We start from the raw sequence: 27,819 nt of genomic DNA on the forward strand, positions 1-27,819 counted from the left end.
TCATTTGAAGAGTGGTGCAAAAAATCAAATATTCAAAATTGTAATGTAATTGCCTAACAAGCTAATTTCCATTTCACATTACAATCTTTTTAGAGTGCTATATTAGAATTCAATTGGAAAATTTTGTTCCACTTGCATAACATTAGATAGAGGAAAGTTTTGCATTTACTGAGTTGCCGTTTTCTAAGTACTTCAATATTTCATATTGGGGACTATAAGACCTTTTCCATTAAAATACCAAGGAATACCCTGCATATACTTTATCTAACATATACTTTCATTTTAAGTAATTCAAAAAAATATTAAAATATGAAATAATTTAAATGTATAATAATGTAAAAATTTAGTTAGAAATATTACCAATTTTAGAAATCTTTTCATATATGTGACCTGGTCTACGAAAACGTAGCTAACGTGCGAAAACTAGTTTTCTGGGAAAAGCTGTTAAAAATAAACAACTCGTTTCGTCAGTTATCTCATTAATTGTTTTTTTTTTTTACACCTAAGCCCCCTTTTCGTAGACCAGGTCACATATACATTTCACGAGTGGAAACTATTTTAGTATTAACTCTGATGTACCGCGATTGTCTTTGTATACAGAATGATCAGAAAACATTACGATATTTTTTATTTCAATTTGGTTATTGAATATATGGTATATACCAATAGTAAGTGTCACACGGATGTTGTTCTTTTTTCAAGACAGTGGATTCTTTCAAGGAGAGTATTACGTAAATACATAACTTGTGTACTCGTATAATGCATACTTATATACATGTATTTGTGAATGACAAAAAAAGAAACAAAGATAATTGATTGTATTTTTAGCATGACGCAAAACCAAAACAAAATTTAGATATTAAAGCAAATAGCTGTAAGCACAGTAAAATATTATGCGAATAAAACGGCAGTGCATGAGCATACAAAAGGAAGTTAGTTACTGATAAAAAAAGATTATTTTTCATTTACCTTTTTCGAACGAAGAAAATCACATACAGTAACATTAAAGGCATTGCAAAGATTTTTAATAGAATTTTATTCTTTTATTATCAAAATATTTTTTTCTTTCAATTTCATTGTTTTTTTACCATTTTAAATCTTTCATCAGTATGAATTATATATTATTTCTCTACTATACAATTTCATATTCTAATGTAGCGGTAAGTCATCTGAGTAACACATTTTACTTGGTATTGTTCCAAAATTGCAAATCTTTAGCATCATGCCAATATTTTACAATACAAAAGGATTTCCAAAACAAGAAATATAGTACTTCAATTTTCATTTGGCATAAATACGCTAGTGCTTTAACGTATGCTCAATTCACAATAGATGTGGGATAAGAAAATGTAAATCACATATTATCTACTACGGTGTGATTGCATGACCGTTGCATTTCAATATTTAAATAATCCAACTCACCGGCTAATTGTCCTAAATATTTCAGAAACATAATGGAGCAATGTTGTAAATTCGAATCGGTTTACATTTTGAAGTTATGATATTTCAATTACTTAGGATTTTAAAATCATTTATGGTATATTTATTACAATTTATTACTTATTTATAAAATGATAGCAAATTGATCAAGTACATTGCTAAAGTGAAATGTTTCTGGTATAAGATTGGGCAATATTCCAAGAGCTTTTTTAAGACAGATACATGACGATACAATGTGAGTAAATGGAATTAGACTTTTAGTTATGTGAAAAGGCACTAACACACATATGTATGTGTGATACGTGTGGTTATGGATTCAATCGAGTCAACATGTTCGTTATAAAATATACCACAACCAAAAAAATTCTTGTAACCCCAATTGTAACCAAATACCACCAACACCGTTATCAACCTCATAATCAAAATATAATTAAAAAGACAAAATGCACTTACGACCACCTGGGTGATCACTTTGTTGTTGCGTCGAGAAATGCATTGTATCGCCATCAGTCCTTTGACGTTTTCGTCTCAATTCCTCTGGTCCTATAATCAAAAGAGTTATTTCTTGGTTTATTTTTCTATAAATTTCATACAAAGTTCGCTTTTAAGTCCTTCGTCAATAATTCAGTTACATGTGTAATTTTAAAATCTAATACATCTGGCTTAATATTATGATTTTATAAAAAGCTACAAATAGATCGGGATTCCAATCCATATTTTGTATTGTTATATAATAAATGAATCTATGTTCAAATTGGGCGAAACTTGAATACATCAATACCTTATTTTTATATACATATCTATGTAAGTACTTTGACGTTTTTCCGGTCGCTTTTTTGACGCCGACATTACCAAATTTAGAGCATACTTCATCTGTATATCAAACAATCTCAGTATCATATATACCCATGTATGTACGTAGGTATATATTTTTACACATACATATATATCAATGTACATATGTATATGAATAATACTCTACATAAAATATGTATCAGATCGATACATTACAAATATTCAATACCAGGGTATTGTTATAAAATCAATCGATTGCATAGTAATATTTTATTTTTTTTTATCAAAAACTAAATGCCGAAAAATACGTTGACATTGTTTTGTGGTATCGTTTTCTTTTCAAAATCTTTACATACACATACATTTATATGTAAGTATTGACATCAGTGTGTTTTCATCATTCGTTAGGAGTTTCTTTGTAAACAGCAATATATGTATGTATATTTTTAAAAGTTTTCAATTGATAGTCAAAGACACTACTTCACGGCGAGATATACTTGTAGTATTTTAATTTTCATTATTAATGTAAGATCCATGATCAAATTTCATCAAATAAATTATGGAAATCCCCTAGCTTCCGAAGAGCTTACTAATTGTTCTTTATTTCAATTGATGCAGTTCGCTGCTGCCAAACGCCTAGCGATTTCATCAGGAGTTAAAATCTCCCCCGCATCAACTGCGGCGTAATACGCGGAAGCTTCGTCGAATTCGCTAGTTGTTGCTTGGGGCGGTATGCTGGTATATAATGCAAAATGTTCTGCTTCTGTTAAATCTACATCCGGATCAAGTTGGACGTTGAAAGCCCCTTCGCATAAGTTACGCAGACTTTGGCGGTCAGCTATCGCGACTAGTTCCATATTTCCCTCACATAGTGGAATATCGGCAAGTTGTAAGGCTGAAACAGTTTTACGGTCAAGTGTATTGCTTAACGTTACGGTACTGGCATGTGAGTACTCTTCGTTTTGTGGCAGACTATTAATACTGTCGCCTTTCAATGGTATATGTATAACATCAGCGGTCAAACGTGTTGGGCGTTTTCCCGAAACGCTACTTACACTGCGACCAACTGGGCGGCTTGACTTAGTTCCCTTATTAAATTCACTTTTAGAGGGGCTTGTTGGTAAAGATATAGGCTGAAGAGATTTTACAGATCCGCGATTTGGATCGTTCATTCGAAATTGGGAAATACTTGGTTCACGACTTAAATTTGGAGTAGTGCCCTTGGAATTTTGGGCTACGTCCCCACTTTGATTGAGGTCAGGCCTGCTTTTACGTCGCGAAAAAATCTTGGAGAAAAATCCTGATTTCTTTTGTTTAGGTAATGTATTTGAATTACTGCCGTTGATCGGCTTGGAGGGCAAACGCTTTGAAAGTGGCGACTGATCTGGAGTCTTTTTTATTATAATCGGAGCTGGTGAACGAGATCTGTAATCGGATACAACGTTGATATTATCTTGAATCGAATTGCTTTCAGTAATTCCATCTTGCTTTCGTATACGTTTTGGTGGAAGAGGGGGTAATTTCTCCTCTTCTGCAGCGGTCACGTGCATGTGTGGTGACAAATATTTTGGTGGCAATGGACGAGGTGGTGAGACCGTTTGCTTGGTTCTTTGCTGCTGACTTGGCTGTTGATGTAATGGTGGTATAGGAATCTGCTCCAGTGTAGCCAGTGCAGCATCAGCACTTAATGCAAAAGTTCCATTACGATCATACTGTGCATCTTCTGGAGCAAGTTGAGAGGATGGAGGAGTTGGTGGCATCAAATCATCCAATGGAATATCGACAGGGTTCTTAAAAGCTCTCTGCAAACTGCTATAAGTAGCTGCATCATCAAAACTATCATCTACTTCCATAGATTTCTTCTGACCATCTATTTCAGAATTCTTATCATTTATTTCAGTGAGCATAGCTTTATATGTGTCACGTTGAAGCACATGTCGTGTATAAATTTCATCTAATTCAGCAGCTTCATCCAGTAGTGCTGTAAGAACTTTATCCTCGTCAATAGAAGCAATGGATGCTGCACCATCAGGTGGCGGAGAACCTTCATTCTCCTGCAATTCATTGCTTTTCATCCATTCATTGATTTTATCATTAACGGAAAGTTGCTTCTGTTCTTTCGCTCCAGTATATTTTATCTCTTCCAACTGCGAACTTGCCACTTGTTCAACTTGTAGCTGTGGTTGAACATTTTCCACTTTGGACTCCTCCGATATTGCAATAAGCTGTTGCTTATTATATACTGGTTCCATATTAAGTTCCTGTTGCTCTAACTCTCTTACTTTCTCATCGATTATCGCATCGATTTCATTCTCGTTACGGCGTTTATCGGCTTCTGCGGTTTCTACTGTAATAGAGTTATCCAAATAATCCTTTATCTCTTCATGCGACTCTGCAGTTGATGTGTCCAAATTTATAGCCTCTCCAAAACTTAATTCTTTATTATCAACTGTTTTTAATATTTCTTGAAATACGCACTCGTCTGGCTGTTTGAGCATACGACGCAAATTTTCTAAGGAATACCTACCCGACTTCGCTGGTTTATATTCAAATCTCGCGGGGTCACTAACTGCTCCATCTGAAGGTCTTTGCAATTGTACCAATACCTATAAAGATATAAATCATTAGATTGATTATTATTTCATAAAACCAATTTTGATTTTGGGCCGAATACGAAAGCAATCATGTTAATTGAACTGTCACAAATACCATATTTATATAAAATTTGAGTTTATTTTTCATAAAGTTTTCAACTAAAATAATAAAAAAAAAATTAGTTTAGACACATTTAAATAAGTATGTATGTTTTCGTACGGCACTTTTTTACATGTAGCTGGTATTGATATAAGGAGAGTACAGTCAAATATACATATATCTTTATTACATAAAGACTCACCTCGACTGGCATTGTTATACTTGTGTTATGATATTTTGGTGTCCTGAATGTAATCGCGGTTTGTTTATGAACATCACTGTGCTCGAACTGACCATATGCTTGCCAAATTGTAACACCGTCCTTCTCTTCAAAAAATCGCACCGCAATATCCTCTTTAGCTACTTTCTCACAGAGTAGAATAATTCTTGTGTTCCCTAAGACTGAGGCCGAACACTCACAAATGCGACAAATAACGAGATCCGACATGGCCTTTTTATCATAAATTGGCTCTGAGACTACAGGTGGCAGTGGTACTGTGAAACGACCCATGTCACCTTTTAAAAATACTTGAAAACACAATCTGACAGAGTTTAGATCTATACTAGTTGGCTGGAAACGGTGCGAAAATCCAGCTGAGAAAAAAAAAATATAGGCAATTATGAATATACTATACATATATTGTATACTACCAGCATAACAAGGATATCATCTGTACTCACTTTTAAAAGGATCAACACGAATATCTTCTCTTGCTTTTAAGGCACTTTCAATGTCTTTCTTCTTCACGCACTGTATTCCTAAATTACCGAATACGGCACGCATCGTATCGCTGTTAATTTCCAAGGTGCAAACACCCTTTTTACAACCCTCCTTACCTACCAAATTGTGAGGATGAGGACTGAAGTAAAAATTGTAAATTTTAAAAAATTTCTCTATCAAGATAAAAAGTTAAGTTCGTTGGTTTTTGGAAGTAAATTGACATAAAATAATAAGGAAAAATACACATAGTTTCTTACCGGTATGGTGCGTCCTTGGTCACACAAGAGACGACCACTACTGCTCGCCCCTTATAACCAACAATTTCGATGGTAGGAAAAGTTTTCATTTCCGGCGTCGAATTCACACCTGGAATAGAACCTGCCGAACGACCCTCGCATTCATAACGAAATCTCAATGCTTTGCTTGCAGGTTGTTCCACAATTTTAACGTACGCCTTTTTAGCCATTTTTTTATTTGGGTTTATTTGCTGCTGAGATGGAGACGTAGTGTCAGTATCTTGTTGCTTCGTTTGGTCCGTATTATAATTCATATTTTGTTGTTGCTGATGCTGTGGGGATTGATGTTGCAGATGCTCCTCATTCGGGCTTACTCTTGGGCCCCCTCCTATATTGGCGTTACTTTGGCTAGGATACATAATAATTACTTAAAATAATTAACTGAAAATAAAGAAGAGAATAGTTTACATTGAATTTAGTCAAAATACGGTTACACTTAACAATTTCATATTTAATTAACAAAAGATTTGTACGAAGTTTCAAAAGAACTATATAATATATAAATCTCTAGGCCTTGGATATATTCTTATTATTCTGACATGCTTAAGTTTTTCGCTAACGTTGTCTCTTTGATCTCTTCCACACTCTATACAGCAAAATTGTGAATTGTACACCAAAAATAAATTCGATTACTTCTCCCAAAGCAGACAGATATTGCAAGTTTCCCAAGTCTATCTCTTTCCCTCAGAATATATTTCTGTTGATCACGATGTAAGGAGTCGGCATATACTAAATCTCAACTATTTTCAAAAACGCTTTCAACCATCTCCGATCTGCGAGAGGTGAACCGCGGATGCGCGAAAACGAATCAAATACATATGTATATCGTGCAGAAGAGAGAACCGACAGCCAGAAGCGACAACAAAGCCAAAAATACATTTTTTGTACCTCCGAGAAAAATAAATCGGCACAAAATTAATGCGAAAATATTAAAACACATGCCAATGTATTCATGTAGTCATTACATACGTATATGTATGTATCTAGAGAATAGCATTTGAAAATTTTGTAAAATTTTATGATTAAAAACTATATTGTATTGAACGTAATATTACATACTTCTCATTGATACGCATATGGTATATTATCCGTGCACATACATACATACATATGTACTATACATGCATGTGAAAAACGCCTATTCGACATATTTTCATACTTATCCGAATGGAAATGTATTCGTATACTCAAATCAAACTGCTTGAGCCACAATTCCAACTATTCAGGTTTCGTATTTTTTCCATACATCGACTGGTATTTATTACGTGATCAAACTAGTATTCTCTGATCAAACTTTGAAAAAATTATATACATATGTACATATATGTATATAGAAAGTCTGACCCTTTTTGACTTATTCGATTTGACCAGGAAATTGTTTCTTTAGTATATAGTTTGATGTTTTTCTGCCGGGTACACTTTTATTTGTGGATGTATGTATATATGTATGTAATGCAGATACACCGTGTTCAAAATGACTTTAACATATACATATATGTACGTATGTAGGTAATTGAACACGTTAATTTCCCAACGAATTCGTTAATAAACATATTAGTACAAAAATCTGTGTGTATTTCTTTATCACTTGGTAAATAAATCGCCGTTTGTGAATAGCCGACAGTCAGTTCGCCAGCACATACCCAAGCTCTAAATTGGACAAAAAGCTCACCTGAGGCATCAAGTTGTAAACGCAATACTAATTATTATGAAATGCATAATATTTTATTAAAATAAACATTTGAATGCATAACATCCCAAAAGAAAACTTTATATAAAAAATAATATATACATACGTATATACCTAAATTACACATGAAAGAGGAAAACAGCCTTCTGACGTCCTCATAATCGACGTCACTTCTCGAAACGGCGGTGTTGACACAAGTATGTCTATACATACATATGTATGTATGTACAAATGCTTACAACATAAACATTGTGGGACCATTTACTCGATCTAGTGTGTATGTATATGTATATACATACATGTACATACTCGCACTTATATGAAGTATATCTACAAAGACTACCATTGAGTTTCGAAATGTTGGCGTCTAGACAATTACGTAAATCATCAAAAATAGATCGTCACACCAATATATCTCTCTTAATGTTATTTTCATAGAAGGCTTCCATAGGGGTCAAGAAGAGCGCAATTCAAAGATTCAAACAAAATTTGCAGATACCACAACTGAGACTTTTTTCCATACTGCCATTTTGAAGAGCAATTTATGTAACATACATATGTATATACTTAGGTTAACACTCATAAAACATAATTATCTAAATATATATTCACTTGAATATGTAAGCTTGTACTGAACTGACTCCAAATGGTCCATGACTTTGAGTGCAATCCTTTTCATAGTCCTAAGAATTTCGCTCTTAGAGCATTTTCTCATCTTGATGAACAAAAGAACAAAACAACTGCCAATCAACTAATTTGCAATATCTATTATTCAACTTAACAAAGAATTTTGAAAAATTCGATTTTTTTTTCATATATTTAAAGTTTCGACCCTTAAGAACATATCCTCGAAAGGAATTTTAAAATTTAAAATTATTTTAAGAGCTACAGTTACTTTAGTAACGCAGTACCTAGCCCTACTACTAACTAAACTAAACTACTTTTTTCCACACGGTACCGGTATTATCTCAAGTTCTATACAACCGATTTACTTGAAATTTTGTGTGAAACTTCTTTATATAATCCTTTATCGTTCCTACCAGCAGTGCCTAAATTTTTGCTTTTAATATTTTAAACAAATTCAGGAATTTCAAAAAAAAACGTAAAAAATGATTTTTATTTTCAGGCAGTCGCCATTTTTTCAAATTTTTTTTTTTCATGTTCCCTGAGGTAGGGACTATAACAGCATCCTTACTGATTAAGAATTTCTTTAGATTTTTTTTTTCAGACCACCAGGAGAGTCAGGATCAATGTCACCAGGATGCGTCAGTTTTTGTTTTACACCCTGTCTCTGACACAACGCCTGGACATCCTCACTCTTTCGTTTTGTGAACCCACGTGTCACCAGTAGATAGTCGCGCATTCAATACATTTGGTTTTCAGCAATTACTTTAAAATAAATATAGTGTATATACATATGTACTTACATAAATACATACTTATGTACATATGTATAAATAATAAGACGAGGTATTTGGAAAGCAATTATTATGCCTTTTCGGTAATGTTCCTATCAAAACTACGTTCCGTTCGATTTTTTAACTAAATTTGTAGTAAATATGGAGAAAAGAATTCAAATAACGTCATTTCGTTTAAAAATACATAATTATATACATATATGTATATGGTAAATATATATTGTGCGCATATAAGCAAATATTCTATTTGGAACCAAGCCAATGTTTCAAATCGAAAAAAAATCTTTAAATTATCGCGCTTGGGGGCCTTTTAAAACTTCTACATCTTGTCAACTAGTAGTATATGTATTTATTTTTTCATATGCTGATTTTGTGCCTAAAAGTATTTGTTCTTTGTATTCATACACTAATATTGTTTTACTCTATAAGTTTGTAAATTATATACATACATACTTTCCAATCTAGCTATTACAGTGATAACACACAATCCCGTATTTAGATAGAGCCTTAATTTTGGTTTATGCATGGTGGTAAAATTAGAGAAAAAAACGTACGTAGTTGGTATTATCTGCAATAACATTAGTTGAGTTTTTACTTTTCTTTTGATACGAACATTAAATTTTTCTCATAATTTTTTCTTCCTAGTCAAAAATGGCATTGGGATATAATTAATTTGAATTTATTTTGCTTATAATATTTCATTGTAGTATAACATAAGTTTAAACTACTTAAAGGTAGATAACGAAGCGAAGATTTAGTTTCAACCTGACCTAACAATCGTGGCCAATTGTGGGTTGCACTGTTCTTTCTAGGAACTCATATGTAAATTAATTGTGATGGCGCAGTAATAGATAAAGAGTCAAGCTGTTGAAACTGACCACCACCATATACATATGTACATATATTCTTATATAGGCTTGTAACCGCGCTTACTTTCTTAAGCAATAAAACTTGATGCATCGAAAACATTAATTATACTGCAATGTACTGGCAGAACTGTCGATTACTACTACAGTATACTCTCGAAAAGTAAATCGATTGGTATTTTGGGTAATTTACTTTTTCGAATAATTTACTTTTCCAAATATATACATAAATTATCTGTTTTTATAATATTAAATGCATTTTTAAACTTAAAAAATTCATTCAGTTATTTGCTTCAATAAAACATATGGATTTACATGAAAAACATATGTATTTATTATGAAGAGAAAAAAATTTGAATATTCTTTTGTTTTTTTTTCTTTTGCAATATATTTTCTGACCATTTACATATGTACATATCTCAAAGTTTATTTACTAAACAGACGCGATAAACAAGAGAGTAAGTGTTTTTGCAACATCGTAAAAAACGCTGCTTGCTTCGTTTCGAGTTTTTTATCACATTCTCTGAAAAGTAAATTAAAAAATTTACTTTTTCGAGGTGCATGTGTAATCTTAAAGGTGATTTACTTTTCCGCGATTATTTACTTTCTGAGAATTTACTTTTCGAGAGTATACTGTACTTAATTCCTTAATTACCGAAAGTGATTTTTATCAAACTCATGCGCGCGAAAGTGTTTTCTTCGATAATATTTTTATGCCGAAATAATAAATATTACGACTTTAGTGCGAAATTTTTTTAAAACTCACAAAACGTTGCTGGAACTCAAGTTTTCCAAATTGCACTAATTCTAGATCAAAACAATAAAAATGTAATATAGTTTTTCCAATTGCCGTTTGCCTAGCAATGCGTACGCCATGTTTTGGCGTCGAATACTGAATGTGTGAATTTTCGAACAAAAATAATTCAAAATATTGCAGAATTGCTAAAGCCAGTATAACATACCATACATACATAAGTGTGTACGTATGACTTTTGTGTATTTGCTTAACCTAGAATATATACATATACCCCATGAAAAAATTGCATTTGGATAAATTATTATCGTTTGGTTAAACTCCTTTCTTATACTCATTAACTTATGATTAAAATCAAAAACATGAATTGCTAACTAGTATTTAGTAGTTCTGAATCAAATCAAAACATGTTGGGAATTCGGGCCACACTGGTAATAATGTTAGTAATAATATAAACTTTTATTTATCCCACGGCAGGGTATTTATATACCATACATATGTATGTATGTGATTGTATACATAAGCATCCATATAACACGCTAAAGTATCTTAATACATAGAAAATAAGTATGTGTTCTAAATACGAGAATATGAAGGTATTTACCTATATTCTTTTACGTATATATGAATAAAAGAAAATTAAATTCTTTATTAATGACTCACTAATTCTACTTTCATTGAGAAAACATTTTCAAAAACATAAATACCATGAGAACATGCCAAAAAGATAAATAATTCACGCGGCAAACCTGTGGACGAACGACTACTGTTGAAAAAAAAATTCAAAAACCATGCATGTTTTTATTCCATGTATGATTGAGTACTAATCATAAACAGGATACAAATATAAAAAAATGCAATTATTATATATTTGACAACATGTTTTCGAAACATTTTATTACCCACAAAGTTGCTATCAAATAACAATATTAAAAAAAAAATGTGTTTAAATTTTAAAATGTCTTTGACGAAAGTAAAACTCAACTATATAGATTTTATACTACATACATATGTAATTAGGGTATTGCCTTCTCAATTATTCGAATATCTAAGAGTTATGTACCCATGTAAACTTAGATACCAATTTCCAGCAGGGCATTTTTATATTTTTGTGAAAAATTGATGAGTAATCAACACATTTCCATTATCCATGCATTGCATATATGTATCTTCACGATTTTTTATTATAAATTAATTATTAATGAAATTTTGAACTTTTTGTGCAAATATATGTACATATGTAAGTAGTATTGAAATATGAATATCCCCGAAAGCATTTAACAATTGCTACATCGTAGACAACCCAGTTATAAGATAAAAGAATTAGGGATTACTTATATTCAGAAGAAACATAAACATAAATTATTTTGTATGCCCTGAACAGAATATAACAAGTTTGCCGCGAAGTTTTTGGTACTCGGAGATCCTTTAAAGTATATGTAGATATATGTATATAATATAAACGGTCAGTGTAACGCGCTGAGTCGAGTTTGCCATGTCCGTCTGTCCGTCTCTCCGTCTGTACGTCTGTATATATGCGAACTAGGCCCTCAATTTTTTAAGATATTAATCTGAAATTTCTCCTCAATAAGCTACCTATTCTTTTGTTGTAGCCGCACATACCGGACCATGTGTGGTATGTAAAGAAAATACAAGTTTTATCTATGAATATTGTTGAATCTAGAATGTAGTAGCTATGTTAAACTCCTGATATTTGGTCTTCTTTCAAAGTAAGAGAGTGTTATAAGAATGTTATGTAATAAATTTAGCTGTAATTAAATACTACTGCATTTTATATTTACGACAATTTCGTTTTCGTTTGGTAGCATAAGGTGATAAAATGTAAAGTTTCTTTTAAGACATACACGTCTCACCATTCGCATAATTTTGATATTTTGATTCGCAACTATAACTAATATACCATTGTTACCATAAATAAAAAAGGCGCGCATTCAAATATAGTGCGCATATACCATACTTTTTGAGGCTTAATCGATTATTTACGTATTATTATTTCTTACTCACATTTTTACAAATGTCTGTCATACACATATAAAGTACAAACATGCACAGATCTTTAAATATAACTGAAATTTCACAAACTTCCATTAGTCATGTTTTAGCATTAAAATTAATAAAGGATAATATAGCATATTTTCCTTATATTCGTTTTCGTTCGATTTAATTCAATTATGCAACAAATCTACATATTCTTGTATTTACGATATATTGTTATCTTAAAATTATTTATCTAACTTGTTGATTATTTGTAACATTCGAGGATATATGTACATTAATAAATATGTACAGAGATATGCACAGTCGTCTGTTCGCATATTCCAAAAAAACATGTGTAGAAACATATGTTTTTTAATTGGTTGTCCGCGTTAAGCTTTTTGTCAGTTTAAGCTCCCACAACACCTGGGTTAGTCGTTAAAATATTCAAAACATATGTATGTATGTATATACGTATGTATGTATGTAAAATATTATGTACGTTTATCAGTTAAATTTTTATTAAAATTAAAATCTTGCCACTTTTTAACACGAACACTTTAACATGGTGGACGCTTAAGTAAAAATACTGTTATATTTATTCCATTTGTAGCAGTTGCTAACTTCATACAAACGAGTGTACATCGTAGGTATGTTTGATTAATAAGCCGCGATCACAACCGTTCACCATTGAAGTTAAGTCGACAATGAATTGAGTTGGAAATTCTTGCACCTATTTTGAACGCACACCAAAATGCTTGATATGTATGTATGTACATATATACGGTAGTATGCAAGCGAGTGGCACCGGTTGGTGTATCGCTCGGTTTGGTTTTCGCAATTTCTTGTAAATAACTTTACTTGCTGTTATTGGAGTAATACTCATTTGTCTATGAACTTATGTACACTCATATTTATGCATACCCTGTACAAAATGTGACAAGTGCGGAATGAGTTCGCGATTATCGCAAAGGAACATGTGACCAATGATATCCAGGAGACTTAACGTGAAAAAAACGTTCAGGCTTTGAAGAGAAATGTAAACAATGATTAAAATCTTTATTTAAATATTTATATCTTACATTTGAAATTAATTATAAAGAATAATCCGGGTGTAGTCTCTTTAAAGATTATTCCCAAAATTATTAGCATTTATTTGCATACCATACCATATACCCTAGGAAAACGTGCGTATGCCTGTGCGACAGGAAGTATTTGATTATTAATATTGCTCTGTTGCCCGCTATGAGCAAATCATTTCAAATACACATTCATGTTCTCTTCATTCGAAAGTAGTGAGCATTGAAACTAGAAAAGCTTTTGCTGTTTTATTGTTAAATAGATTACAGACAAAAAAGGGAAATGTTAAAAGCTTTCTCAAGCATGGTAACAAAGTTTGGCTGTATAAAAGAGGAACAGAGTAATGGTAAAAAGTGTGTATATTTGTAAGCATTTTGGCAAATTTTGGCAACATTGACTGTTCTCGAAAGATATGGTGCTGATCGCATTTTTAGTAAAAATGTTAATAAATAACAATAATCGTAGTACGCCTTCATTGCAATGTGTAAATTTTGCAATACCACGTGAAAAATAAGGCATGAACATTTGATTTTTTTTATAGGTACCGTACTATTTACGTACACCTAGCTATGTACCCACATATGTACGTAATCTAAGCCATTTAATTGGATTAACTGATTGATTTCACTAACGATCATCGCGTGAAAGAAGCATACATACATACATACGTATGTTATGCACAGTAAGGTTAGTATGTTTGTTTATACGTTTTGCATTTACTACAGTATACTCTCGAAAAGTAAATTCTCAGAAAGTAAATAATCGCGGAAAAGTAAATCACCTTTAAGATTACACATGCACCTCGAAAAAGTAAATTTTTTAATTTACTTTTCAGAGAGTGTGATAAAAAATTCGAAACGAAGCAAGCAGCGTTTTTTACGATGTTGCAAAAACATTTACTCTCTTGTTTATCGTGTCTGTTTAGTAAATAAACTTTGAGATATGTACATATGTAAATGGTCAGAAAATATATTGCAAAAGAAAAAAAAAAACAAAAGAATATTCAAAATTTTTTCTCTTCATAATAAATACATATGTTTTTCATGTAAATCCATATGTTTTTCATGTAAATCCATATGTTTTATTGAAGCAAATAAATGAATGAATTTTTAAGGTTTAAAAATGCATTTAATATTATAAAAACAGATAATTTATGTATATATTTGGAAAAGTAAATTTTTCGAAAAAGTAAATTACCCAAAATACCAATCGATTTACTTTTCGAGAGTATACTGTACTTCATAATGAGTAATGGTGCTATATTCACTATGTAAAAAGTTTGATTAAATGTTATAACAATAATCAAAACTTGACAAAGAAAAGATTTGAAAAGAGAAATTTTGGATAAATTTTGTAAATTTTTATAGAATCTTTTTTTTCAAAAGAGATATCCAGATAATTTTTAGTGTTAACTCTGCATATGTATATTATTATAACATTTTGACACATCCCCTGCATATTTACATGTGTTCATTTGATTATTTTCACGTAAATGTTTTTGTATGCACATTTGTACATATATATGTACAAATATAGAATGTATGTAGATAACTACTTTACGTCGTACATATGTATGTGCATTTTACTCTTTTTTGCCATAGTCCGTTGTGGAAGCCGAAACCTGTCTTGCGCTCTGCTTTGTTATACCTAATACGTTTACGACACGACCGTCTCAATTACGAGTAGAAAGAAAGATTTTACAACTTCGGAAGGCAATCGAATCGAATAATTTAATCGGAGTAAAGTGTGAAGAAATAGACAATTTCTAAATGTTTCTTAAAAAATGTTTTGTTTTTTTGCATAAAATAATTCGTTTTTATATACAATCCATACACTCACATTTCTATCAACAATTAAATTAGGACCCTCTGTAACTGCCTACCCAAAAGTATTGTTTTAAGCAATTTTATTGATGTTACTAAATTACTTGCTTAACTGTTTTAAGAAAACATATTTAATATGTATGTATTTTATTATTACTATTACTGAGATAATGCATATGTAAGTATGTATGTATGTATATATTGCTGTTGATATTTGATAATTGAAATAAATGTACATATGTAAATGTACGAATGTGCAAAGCATGATCCAACAAGTAGCTGTGCTGCCGAGTTGTGTGTTGTGAGTCAATCATAATGAAACTTGTGGGAAAGTCCAGAATAGTACCCGATTTTATAATTTTTACTTTGCTTCTAAATTTATCATATTGACTTAGAAACGTGAATACAAATAAATATTTATGTAAATGTTTGGTTTTTGATAGTTGGTGACGGTATTTTCAATAAAAATGATTCGTTTAGCATTAACAACAAATATCCGTTTGGACTACGCATGTATTAATGAAGCTGTTTACGAAATCAGAGCTATAAAAAACATAAAAAGACAGCACATTGTACAAAATTGATAACCATGATTCAATTTTTGCTAAATCCGCATATAAAGAACAAAAAATTTTAAATTCTGTCATTTTCAAAGAACTGATCGTACGTTTTTTCATACCTATCTATGTAATTGCTTAAACAAATTTATGAATATCATGAGCTAAGGATATGAGTAATCAAATTATCTTTAAATAAATGTTGATAACTACATAAAAAAACATGAATCTGTAATAAAATTTTTGGTATGGAAAATTTGAGATGTGTAAATTTACCTTTATTTTCATTTCCAGTGATTATACTTTTTAATCTAATCAAGCATGCTGTCTGCTCCAAGTTCTCTAATTGTGGGTATTTTAAATATTAATTCCTAGTTCACTGTTTCACTTTTCTCATTTATTCGTGTATCATATTATTTTACTCTCAGTAGATTTACGCACACCGACACATTTTATGTTTGTAGGTTTATTAAGCATGTATAGTATTTACTAGTAACTCTTTTTCGTTGACGGGAATACGTGATCGGTATAAATAAGCCGTAATTGCACTGAATGTATAATATAGCATTTATATTTGTATATGTTTATGTAGGTATTTACAAGCATACACCACATTTAATATATGTTTAATCACACATTAATATGTGTATATCAATGCAGTGGAGCACCAAAATAGACGCGAAATTCACCAGTTTGTAACTAGAAATTCCTGTCTACACATAAAATCCAATTAGACTGAAAAACATCAAATTTATTCCAATTTTAGAACATTTTTATACAAGTGGTTGGGAAGTATAATCCAACAATCATTAGCCGCTTATTATTCTTCCAACAGCACCTCCAAGAAAAGGATCAATCGGCTGATCGTCAGCATGCTACCACATACATATGCATATATGCATGTGTACATATTTCTTTATATTATATATTCTATACGTGAGCATGTGTGTACGTATGTGCACATGTGTGTGTATGCCAATCCGTTAGCAAAGCAATATGTTCGCATGGTATACATTTAATCAATGTTTTTCTGCTTTATAATGTTCGTAACTTACATAAATCACTTTTTTTTTTGCAATTTACTCATTTCAGAAGGGTATATTCACTCACAAAATCAACTATGAAAAATTTGGTTCGATAAATACAAATTAAGAAATTTTTAAACACGTCAACGACATTTAAACACTCCGTCACTGTGAACTCAACAACAAATGTGAACGAAACGGCGTGAAAGCGAAATGCAGACTAAAGCTACAACTTTTAATAAACCGATCTCTTAAAAATTTTGAGAGTCTTGCCCATTCCAGAGCTTCGGTGCTCTACACTCTCTAAGCCACCTCCCTTTATTACTATCATTGTTGTTGTACGTCACATGTTACATAGGGTTATCATCGCGGCTATCGCTTTGTATAACCATACATATGTACATATGAAGATGTAGATACGATATAACTATTATACCTACGTTTATAAATTTGTAAGTAAATTCACTCGTCAATTGAGCTAGTCACGATCGTTGACGACACTTGGAGTCGACCGCGAATGGTTGTTCACTGAACGGTATTAATCCATGGAATAGCTTCTAACTAATCATGGAATAACTTCTAACTAAACATATTTGAAATACACATGTACATACATAGTATGTACACATGTATGTACATATGTGTTTTAGGATAGATAGATATGAATCTCTACAGAAATAACCAAGTTGCACGAATATTTTTTAAGGTATACAGTACTCAAAGTATAATTATCTATATTGAGTTATCTAAATTTCACTTTTTGATATAATTTACCAAATCCAAACTCAGTACCCCACTCTAAAAAATTGCAGTGACGTCCGTAATGTTGCGGACAAAAAGGTCATTTAAATTCTCTGCTACCCCTAACCCGATTGGTGTAAAAGTTGTATTTAGTTTAATATACATATATTTCACGATTTTTTTTGTTTATTATGTATGTATAAACTTTTAAAAGAGGAAAATATGTTAGAGTTTCAGTTCAGTCTCTCAGTATCTTTACAAATTCAACCGCCTCAAATATCTGATGCGTAGTGCTGTTGGGTGAACTCTAAATGACTTCGTCTCAAATTCCTGAGGCACTGTGCTATACGGTGGACACCTATTTAAATAAAGCCTTAACTGTTAAAAGACATACATACATATGTATTTATTTATAAATATTTTCGATATGTTTTTTTTTTCGCAGAATATACAACTTTTAGAAAAACTCTGTAAATATTTAACACTACTCAATAATTGATTTGTTTGGTTTTTCCTAATGTACATAGAAATATGTATGTATGTATAAGTACATACTTATGTATATATTGGGATATTTTGCTCCACAAATTGATACAATTTCAAAAGTTCTCGCTCTGCTGCTTTTCATTTCTAAATTAGGGAGACATGCTGATATATTTAAACCTTTAAAAATTTCGACAATTTGTATTAATGTTTAAAATGGTATAATAGCAACAAATAATTGTACAGTTTGATATACAACTTGTGTACGGCTATGTGACTCATACGGTGGCTATAATACACTATCGAAAACTCACCATATGGTTGTATAACGACAAAAATGTCATTTGAACTCTCAATATTTCTCACGACCGAAACTTCACACAAACAATCAAAATATTACTTGTGTAGCAGAGAATGGTAAAGCTTTTGTGAATGGAAAGCTTTTTTATTGTATAAAGACACATATAAATGCATGCTATGTTACAAACATACATACATAAAAGACGGCTACGTCTCACTCCTAATTACGCATACATTGTAACATATTTCAGTAAATGATGTACATACATACATACATCAAATTCAAATCGATATCCTTCGAAATCCCAGCGTGAGTCATTGTTGGTTTCTTGGAATAAGATGTTTGCACTCATCATAGCATTTGTAGCTATGTATGTGGCGCCAAAAGTTTCATGAAGCCAAGACTTCTTCCTCATTCCACTTATTACATTATGGAAGTCCTTTTATATAAATAATTCGACTTTTTTGTACATACATATGTAAGTACAAGTAGTAAGCTGAAATACAACAAGTGTTTTACGTTATTATTGATTTTTCACTTTGTGAAAACAGCAATGTCCTTCAATGCGCAAGAACCTCATTTCAATGCTAAGGTGAAAGTGAATGAGTGCGCTCTTGCCTTGCCATGACCTATTGAAAAAGGGGAGTTGTGCAATTTCCCCCTCTTTTTAAGCTTGAAATATGTCCATACAATGCATGCGTAGTCGTGCACATATGTATATATGCCACAATATAAGTACATAAGATTCGTGGACTACTGGGAAGTATGTGCTCCCATCGTGCAGTACTCAATACATAGTATGTTCTTTAAATTAGCAATGGCTAGTACTATTTTACGTTAGCGGTGATTCCGTTTGGGCTTGTAGAAATTTACAAATACGTTTCAAGATTTTCTATGTTATTCCAAAGTTTAATAACACATTGTTTCAAATATTTCCAAATTTCTATTTGACAGATCAAAACTTAAATCCATACATCAGTATTTTAAGTTCTTCCAAAAATATCAATATCCAAGTTTTTTCCTGTCAATAACTTTATTTATTTATATCTGTGTTATGTATGTATGAGTAGAAGTAACATTTGCATTCAAACTCAATATATCTTTGTTTCATAAAAATCGGAAAAATTTCGAAGCAACATTCAATTTTTGGTAAATAATTTGTGTTTCAATTTTTCACTAGTCCTAGTAAATTATTATAGTCAAAGTCTTAAAAAATTCGCACTATTGGAAGGTTATGTAATTTATAAATATTCGTATACTACATACATATATTTAAATTTGAAATTTCGAGAACTAAATTAATGCAATTTTGCCTATGAGTGCAGTTTATAGTGCATAGTAAAAATTATTTCCGTTAGCGAATGTACCCAAAGCCTCGGTATGTAAACAATATATTTATCTAATTTATATGATACTTATTAGCCTTTTGGTTCACCAAGTTGGGAATAATGTTCACCGGTACTATGGACTTAGACTCCAATCGAAAGGGAAGGTTGAGTTTGTCAAAGGATAATTTTCAAAATGAACACAGCACTTTTTCAATAACTAAGCAATTTCCTAATGACTATTCTAATGTTTCGAGACATATAGAATTTTCACCCATCGATAATCCAATAGTCGCAGAGCAAACTAATAGTCTATATCTTAAGTGCGCAAACTCAAAAAATGGGGAATATTATAGCTGTGCAGCGGATACTGAGCTTCGATTAGCTAGTATGCGCATTTTTGCTACGATTATGCTGAATGCCTGGCGTCGTCGTCGCGAGGATGTGAAACGTTTATTATTGAAAGTAGAAGATCTTAAAAAAGGAGTAAGAATAAAACATATGTAAATGAGTTTTCCAAATTGTATGTATGTATAATCTTCGATTAGTCACAAAAGGCCAAAAATCAGATTCATGTTTACAACACACTGTTTCGGGTCGAACAAAAGCGAAATGATGAGCTCGCTTGTCAACTCAAGTGTTCGTTGGAAAGCGTTATGCAGGCAAAGTCTTCTTGTGAAAACCTTAACACCAATGTGATTAGTTTAAGAGCGGAACGTGTACTTCTTGAGCAAGATCTGGCAATTAAAAGCAAGGAAATTGAGGCACTTACTGATATACTAAGCCAAACCAAAGAACAGCTTTTCCAGTCGATGATAGATCAACATAATTTACGCTTTGCTCTTAACAAGGAACAACGCTCGGTGAAGGTGCTTGAGAATCAAAAAAATAATTTAATAAATGAGGTATGTATCGGCTTGATTCGGTTATGTGTTATATTTGCAATTGTAAATAATAACGACAATTAACATACAGAACAGCACATATTTAGAAATATTTTATATTGCATTCTTCGCTTTCTGTTTCATTAGTTGGACACAGATAATAGTGTATATGATCTAAAAGCCATCTTAAAGCGAAATAAAAGCGTTAGGAAAAATCTTTTGCAAACTGAGACAGGAGGACGTAAATGTTATTATTAATCTAAGTGATATTCATTTATACATGATATTGTGCAATTTCATTGATTTGTTTTGAAACGAATGGAGATTTCGAAAAATCGCTTAATTTTTATTTACATATTTAACGAATTAATAATACAAAATTCATTAATTGCAAGAAATATTCTCCAAAATGTTGAGAAATGTTGCCAAAATACCAGCCCTTAAAAGAAAAAAATTTAAGTCTGTTTCAGTTTCGTCTATTTGGCTATCATGGGAATTGTCGACAAGCCTTTATTAATGTAATATAACGTAATATTCAATACGTAATATTCAATACGTTATATTTCACAACTTTTTCCCCCAATGTACGCAAAACCAAAGGTTTAAAGTTCCAAAAACGTCAATGAAATCGCGCTCCCCCTTTACCATATACAATTTCAGCTGTCTCTGCCAAACTCAGTTAAACTTGTAGTTTAGCACCAAATAATATAGTATTTTCGATTATTTTAACAAATATTAGCTAAAAAAAGTGTTATCCGTTTTGGAAATTTTACTGAACATTAATGTTCCACTAAGTTAAACTTATCAAATATTACTTTCTTGCATATGGCAGAGAAATTTCAATGAATTTTTATCTTCCTAGCTATACCAGTTAACAAATGAGAGCCGCGAAACCGAAGACAAATATCGCACAGAAATGGTGCGAAAAGAAATTGATTGTGAGCGCGCCAATGGCAAGGTCAAACTTCTGGAAGCAAAGTTGAATGATTTGAAAGAGTAAGTTGCCGCTCTGATAAAAGCACACTAATATCATTTGCATTTACAGGAAGTCCCGTAAACTTGATAAATCTGCAGATAATGAAAAACGACTCCGGCGCGAAACAGAAAGTTTGCAAAAAACAGTGGTGGCACTTCAAAAAGCACTCGAAAATACATTTGTTAAACGTTTTTACAGGTGCTGGGATAAGATGCGCATTTATCAATATAAGGGGCTTCACGTTGCACAGATATGTTTATATTGCTTGTTACCCGCCGTGCCTATGCCAGCTACATGTTCTAAACAAATAAACAGCAATAACTTATTTAGTCAGGGAGATTACTTCAAAGAAATTAGGTTTTAATTTCCGATATGGAAACCAACGAAAGCTCAATTAAAGTCCCATTAAAATCCTCCAATAGAAATGGCAAAGTTAAAATATTCCGTCTTTCATTTAAATTATAATTCAATGTTCCATAGGATTTTTGGAAAAATAACTGAGAACGTAAAACTTTGTGTTAATAAAAGTGTCAGTGGGGATATGTTTAACTGCTCAAATGCAAAACAGTAATTTGATAGGCAACTATTGAAATTTGAAAAACAAAGAATATGCATATATGTTCTGTGTTATCGCAATTAGTCGCCATGTCGAAGAAATATCTACCATAAGAAGGATAATGAACTCAAGTCCATGTAATACCAAATATGACTCACTTCGAAAACGTACTACTGCAAAGTATCGATACAGTATGACACAGTTTTTATAACTACAAAACAACATTGCAAAATGATACATTGTATAATTTGGCGTTATAGAATACTTACTGCAATGCTTACATTCCCAATTAGCTGTTTTGGTTTTGCGAGCGTATGACGATAAAAAAGTTGCAGACGATAGTCTAACTAAATACTTCAATCTTCTCCTTGATTCTATAAAATTTTCATCATATTTTGCACAATTTTTCGTAATTTGGTTATTTATGGTTACCTAGGAAAATTTCTAGTCTCAACACTAAACTTTTCTAAGATTCACTTTGCAGAATAGTCATGGGTTTGATAAAATCTATCACTATTCGCTGTATTTGAGGATCATTAAGTATTTCACCTTTCAACTGTTCCGTACTAAGCTTCGAAAACTCTCTACAAATGTTATTAAAACACTTCCAAAATTATGTTCTCGTAAAGCTGTGTAATCTCAATAGTCAATAGTTTTAGGTGATAGAAATAGGTTACTGATGAATACATATCAATACTCTAAAATTATCTTTTATATGTTGGCGATAACACACAAAACTAATTGTAATTTGATATTTGTTTATTTATAGTTTAAAAATGTAGACATGGTTGTAGTCCGATTTCAACAATTTTCAATGTTAAGTACTAATATAAGTAAATATGTAAAATTTGGTAGAAATCGGTCAAGTAGTACTTGAGATATAGAATTTCACCTAAAGGTAGGCAATGTCACGCCTATTGTCCAATTTTTACACCGATTCTTCTAACGTATTTATATAGTGATTTATCACACCTTTTGTAGTTTTCAACAACAAACGCTTATATGGGGAGAAAGTGTGGTAACCTACCGATTTTATCTATTTCCGCACTGTATTTTAATTTAATTTGTGAATTAGTTATAGTACTTTTTTTAGACGAGTACATGTACCGCCACTGGGAATTCAACTCGTCTCGTCACCCTTATCATGTATATATAAGTATATAACTCTATCTCGATTGATTTTAGGCATAACAAAGTATCGTTAAGTGAACGAAACTATTATCCTCTGAGGGAATATAAAAATGGAGTTAGATATTAGTGTAAAGTTATCGCTGTTTGAAGCATAGACCAGTTTTTAGATGATTGCCCTGTATTATACATACACATGTAAAAACACACTCAACATTGAAAAACGTTAGTTTGCAACTCAGTTGCGCTTATTTGTCTTTATGGTAGGTATGTAGATGTGCTAATTTGCAGTGAAAATCCACGAAACGAAGAGGTGAAACTATTTGTTATTTGCGTTTAAAGGCGCACATATTACATTTGATAGTAACGGTACGTTTAAACCGCTCACATAAACATAATATGTACATACCTGTATATGTTTGTACATATGTATATGTATGTGCTTACAGAAGTAAGTTTATATAAATTGAATGTACATACATATGTATGTGCCTATACATTCATATACATATCAAATCGCTTTAATCCGAATTTTTAGAAACCAGATACAGTTACAGCACCCCTCCGATTAGTGGAGCTTATATGGCTCAAGAAGTCGAGACCATGTCGGCATGAGTTGTTTTCATTCAAAAAAATGTTACATGGACCACGTTTGCGACATTTTTAATTGACCACAATCGCACGAAAATTTGATTAGTTACTGTTCCATTCAAACATGCACGTGTGCTTATGGGTACATGTGCAAGTGTGCTTATATCATTCGAAAAATACACTTTTAAGCGGCCGGCACAACTCCGTACGCACGTATGTACATAAATATGTAAGTCGGTCTGCTACGTTAAATGTGGATACTCGACGTTGAATTTCATTTGAAGCCAAATTTAAACTTCAGTCGTTGTTAAGATGTTGACGCCGTCGCACATAGTGTCGCGGAAATAAATATTTAAAAGTGCCGTCCCATTTCAAGCATACATATGTATATAAGTTCGATAACATTGAAGAGAAATTTACTATTAGATACAACCATACTAAACAGCACATTTTTGCAATCTTGAATATTGCCAATATCAACCCACGTAACATAAAACGATTTATAGTTTGAGGTGTCTTTAAGTGCAAACAAAAGATTTTCTCTCCTTACCTATTTTTAAAAATCTTCATTGATTTTTCGAAAATTTACCCCGAAAACCGGTGTTGCAATTTTAAATTAATAGAATACAAAACTAAAGCGGCTAATTAAAGGAAAGAAGCATTGAAATGTTTGGCGCTAGCTCCACACCTCAGCAGCGGCTTCTTCACATGGATAACCCTCTCTACGCAATCCTGCAATTCATCTGGGATTTACTCGTGTTTCTCGTAAAAACCATCTTTTTTACCACACAAACCATATATTATTCACTACTTCCAAATTATTTGAGGAAAATGAAGGTGTGTATAAACTTTACAGAAAATATTCATAATATTGTATATACAACCCATGATACACGGAAGAGTTTAGCCACAAACTTGTCACACATCTAATATAGGCTAAATAGTGATACACATTAATAGTTTGGAAAGTTTATATGAAAAATCTGTAAATGAAAGCTGGTATGCTCCTAGGGGATTTTAATTAATTCGCTCAAAATCAACAGAGTGTGAGCTAAATTAACTTTTTCACCTAAGGACTTCTGCACGAATGTTCGCGTATAGAAATTTCTGAGAATTTTTGTGAGAATGAATATGCTTTACCAAATCGTATGTTGGTTATTTAGCATACTAAATAATGACAGTGACGGTGCCGAGTCAATATCAATGCGGATACCACAAATGGAAGGAAATACGCAAATAATCCATATATAAACGCTCAAAATCAATTAGTATTCCAAAAGTATCCGAGGAAACCAATTTTTTAGTGCCTTTTGTATATTAAGTTGTGTACCCGGCATGCATATTTTTATACTCGCAATATGTTGTGCAGAGCGCTAATGTGTTTCCTTCACCTAACGGCTTATGGTTTAAAAATGAGCAAAATCAGCCTACAGTCGCGCTTACTTTCTATAAAACGCTATTTGACGTTGCGAACAAACCTTTAAATTTTTTAATGCAGAATACATGTACATATGTATATACTTTTGAATATGAAAATACTTTTGATGCTCTTAATAACTAACATTTAACGAATTATTTTCCTGGTATAAGAACAAAAAATTAACCGATATGAAAAATATATGTACGCATTTGAGTACAGAAAAATGGATGTGAAAGGTTTTTCAAACTCGAGAAAGACCCTTAAAACACAGATGAAAATATAAAAATGCAAATTCTTTGTAACCCGAAAAACTGTCAAACAATCCGCAACCTCTTCCAATTTGTCTGAAACATTCCATAATATCGGCACACTGTTGCCGAGCAAATAGATTTTTAAAGTTTAAAAACAGTTTCAAGCTCATAATTATGAAATGCCAATCGCTACAATGAATGCTTTGATATTCATATTCCAATACATATAAAAGCAAAAAAGCTGGTAGTAAGTAGTATTAACAACTTTCACTTTTTATTATCGAAATTAGCTATGCATACATATACACATATTTATATATTATATTTAGCATTATAAAGATTAAATATTTGATACTACTTTACGTACATATGTATACACACGTATATATATATATATATATTTACTACAACTGTACTGTACATCAATATATTCGCAATATTATGTACTATATATATATTCGGAAACATTCATAATTACATTCCCGTTCAAATTGTAGAATGTTTCAGGACAAGTAGTACTGATCACCGGCGGTGGAGGAGGAGTAGGACGCTTGTTGTCCCTGAACTTTGCCAAACAAAATGCTCGTGTGGTCATATGGGACATCAACCAAGAAGGTATGAGAAAATGTCTTAGTCAATGTATTCTTAAACTCGTATTAGTTAACACTAATTTTCGGAGTATTATAAATATTATTCTGATACAATGCTTAAATTTTTAATTGGAAAACTTAAACGTGTAACCGAAACAAATTCAAATTTTTAAACAATAAATCCACTTTTTTCATCAGCTATCAAAACTACCATAGATTTGCTCGCCCGAAATGGGTATACTTGTAAAGGATATGTAGTTGATATATCTGACCGTGATCAAGTGTATGAGCGAGCGGCACAAACTATTAACGAAATAGGTAATATCGATATACTATGCAATAATGCTGGTGTCGTTTGCTGCCGCCCATTCTGGGATTTACCTGATCGTGTTATACAGAATACATATAACATTAACATAATTTCCCACTATTGGACAGTGAAAGCATTTCTTCCGCAAATGATGCAAAATAACAGGGGTCACATTGTGACTGTGGGTTCAGTGACTGGCATGTTAGGCACTTACGGTTGTAGTGATTATAGTGCAACAAAATTTGCCTGCGTTGGGTTTCATGAAAGCCTATTAACCGATTTAAAAACACACGGATATGATGGCATACACATGACATTGATTTGTCCTTATTATATCAACACCGGTATGTTCTCAGGCGTACGACCACGAATGTTTCCAATGTTGCATCCACAGTATGTTGCTGACCGCATACTTGAAGCTATCCGAAAGAACGAAGTATGGTGTGTGCTACCTCATACTATACGGGTACTTACTCCACTCAAATGGTAAGCTATTCAAAAAAAAATCTAGTATGTTTTTTTAAATTCCACGTACACTCTTCTTAACAGTCTATTGCCTGCGAAAGTGTGCTGGGAACTAATGTCTAGAGTTATCCGTGGACCAGAATCAATGATGATGTTTCAAGGGCGGGGCAGAGTTCCCGCAGGTTAAGATAATGGCGGAATAAATCGATTTATGTTGTAAATTAAATTAAAATCAACATTTTAAAAATTCTTATTTATTTAACTCTAAGTTAAACCGAAATACGAATATGGTTTAAGGATCCTTTTGCAAGGATGGTTAGCAGCCATCTGTCGATTATTACTATTTATTGCTTTGCAGTCGAAGGAGTTTTTCAACAAAAATTTTTATTTTATTGAAAATGCTTGTTGAAAAGGTATATGTACATAAGTATGAATGCTTTTATGTTTTTTCTACATATATTTCAAAAGCATCGCAGATGCACAAAAAACATTAGTAAATTAAAGAATGTTTAATCTATACACGATTAGCATATGTTATAATTATTTGGTATTTATGTATGTTTAATAAAGAAAAAATTAGAGTGGCTGAAAATACAAACGCAATTACCAAATCTAGTGGAATATTTGTGTGCATATGATCGACA

The 27,819-nt window shown here is 31.9% G+C and overlaps 3 protein-coding genes and 1 long non-coding RNA gene across 27 annotated transcripts in view; 3 read left to right on the top strand and 1 right to left on the bottom strand.

Annotated features, from left to right (window-relative positions):
- The window catches only part of LOC125780015 (uncharacterized), a 23,432-nt gene extending 12,872 nt beyond the window's left edge, over positions 1-10,560 (top strand). Inside the window, exon 2 of the long non-coding RNA XR_007423512.1 lies at positions 10,478-10,560. This is a non-coding gene — a long non-coding RNA (uncharacterized LOC125780015). The remainder of the gene's footprint in view (positions 1-10,477) is intronic.
- LOC105229339 (embryonic polarity protein dorsal) overlaps positions 1-17,679 on the bottom strand; it is a 20,146-nt gene extending 2,467 nt beyond the window's left edge. For 4 of the 21 annotated variants that reach the window (XM_019991436.2, XM_011209575.3, XM_049461435.1 and 1 more), the window contains exons 1-6: positions 16,406-17,386; positions 5,908-6,327; positions 5,611-5,789; positions 5,132-5,523; positions 4,763-4,841; positions 1,894-1,983 (exon numbers count right to left, since the gene is read on the bottom strand). In XM_019991436.2, coding sequence (XP_019846995.2) covers positions 1,894-1,983; positions 4,763-4,841; positions 5,132-5,523; positions 5,611-5,789; positions 5,908-6,305 — 1,138 coding nt within the window. In that variant the 5' untranslated portion in view covers positions 6,306-6,327; positions 16,406-17,386. Of the gene's footprint in view, positions 1-1,017; positions 4,842-5,131; positions 5,524-5,610; positions 5,790-5,907; positions 6,328-6,485; positions 6,939-9,987; positions 10,060-10,563; positions 10,630-10,686; positions 10,886-12,699; positions 13,384-16,405; positions 17,394-17,594 lie in introns of those variants that run through there. The other 17 variants (XM_029551582.2, XM_029551583.2, XM_029551581.2 and 14 more) reach the window with 17 other exon arrangements.
- LOC105229341 (uncharacterized) lies at positions 14,410-22,303 on the top strand. Of its 4 annotated transcripts, XM_049461450.1 has the most exons (6): positions 19,477-19,735; positions 19,860-20,057; positions 20,119-20,490; positions 20,553-20,909; positions 21,751-21,884; positions 21,934-22,303. In XM_049461450.1, exons 3-6 carry the CDS (start codon positions 20,128-20,130, stop codon positions 22,226-22,228), a joined length of 1,149 nt encoding a protein of 382 aa, XP_049317407.1. In that variant the 5' UTR covers positions 19,477-19,735; positions 19,860-20,057; positions 20,119-20,127; the 3' UTR covers positions 22,229-22,303. The 4 variants fall into 4 exon arrangements, with proteins under 4 accessions (XP_049317406.1, XP_011207878.2, XP_049317408.1 ...); XM_049461449.1 differs by lacking the exons at positions 19,477-19,735; positions 19,860-20,057 and adding an exon at positions 14,410-14,431 and having other exon boundaries at positions 20,102-20,490; XM_011209576.3 differs by having other exon boundaries at positions 19,470-20,057.
- A 144-nt stretch (positions 22,304-22,447) lies between these two features.
- LOC105229342 (epidermal retinol dehydrogenase 2) lies at positions 22,448-27,422 on the top strand. The gene is made up of 4 exons (XM_011209578.4): positions 22,448-24,976; positions 26,308-26,425; positions 26,599-27,196; positions 27,260-27,422. The coding sequence occupies exons 1-4, from the start codon at positions 24,806-24,808 to the stop codon at positions 27,360-27,362; spliced, it is 990 nt and encodes a 329-aa protein (XP_011207880.1). The 5' UTR covers positions 22,448-24,805; the 3' UTR covers positions 27,363-27,422.
- Positions 27,423-27,819: the final 397 nt, after the last annotated feature.

Source organism: Bactrocera dorsalis, unplaced genomic scaffold, assembly GCF_023373825.1.
Source record: "Bactrocera dorsalis isolate Fly_Bdor unplaced genomic scaffold, ASM2337382v1 BdCtg033, whole genome shotgun sequence".
In the NCBI taxonomy this organism is placed as follows: Eukaryota; Metazoa; Arthropoda; class Insecta; order Diptera; family Tephritidae; genus Bactrocera; species Bactrocera dorsalis.

Excerpts from the sequence above, each read along its gene's own strand:
- LOC105229341 (XM_049461449.1), top strand. Across the intron at positions 20,491-20,552 it reads TAGAAGATCTTAAAAAAGGA|TCACAAAAGGCCAAAAATCA; the intron begins GTAAGAATAAAA and ends ATCTTCGATTAG. Across the intron at positions 20,910-21,750 it reads AAAATAATTTAATAAATGAG|CTATACCAGTTAACAAATGA; the intron begins GTATGTATCGGC and ends TTATCTTCCTAG.
- LOC105229342 (XM_011209578.4), top strand. The coding sequence starts at position 24,806 with ATGTTTGGCGCTAGCTCCACACCTCAGCAGCGGCTTCTTCACATGGAT. Across the intron at positions 26,426-26,598 it reads ATGGGACATCAACCAAGAAG|CTATCAAAACTACCATAGAT; the intron begins GTATGAGAAAAT and ends TTTTTTCATCAG. Across the intron at positions 27,197-27,259 it reads GTACTTACTCCACTCAAATG|TCTATTGCCTGCGAAAGTGT; the intron begins GTAAGCTATTCA and ends TCTTCTTAACAG.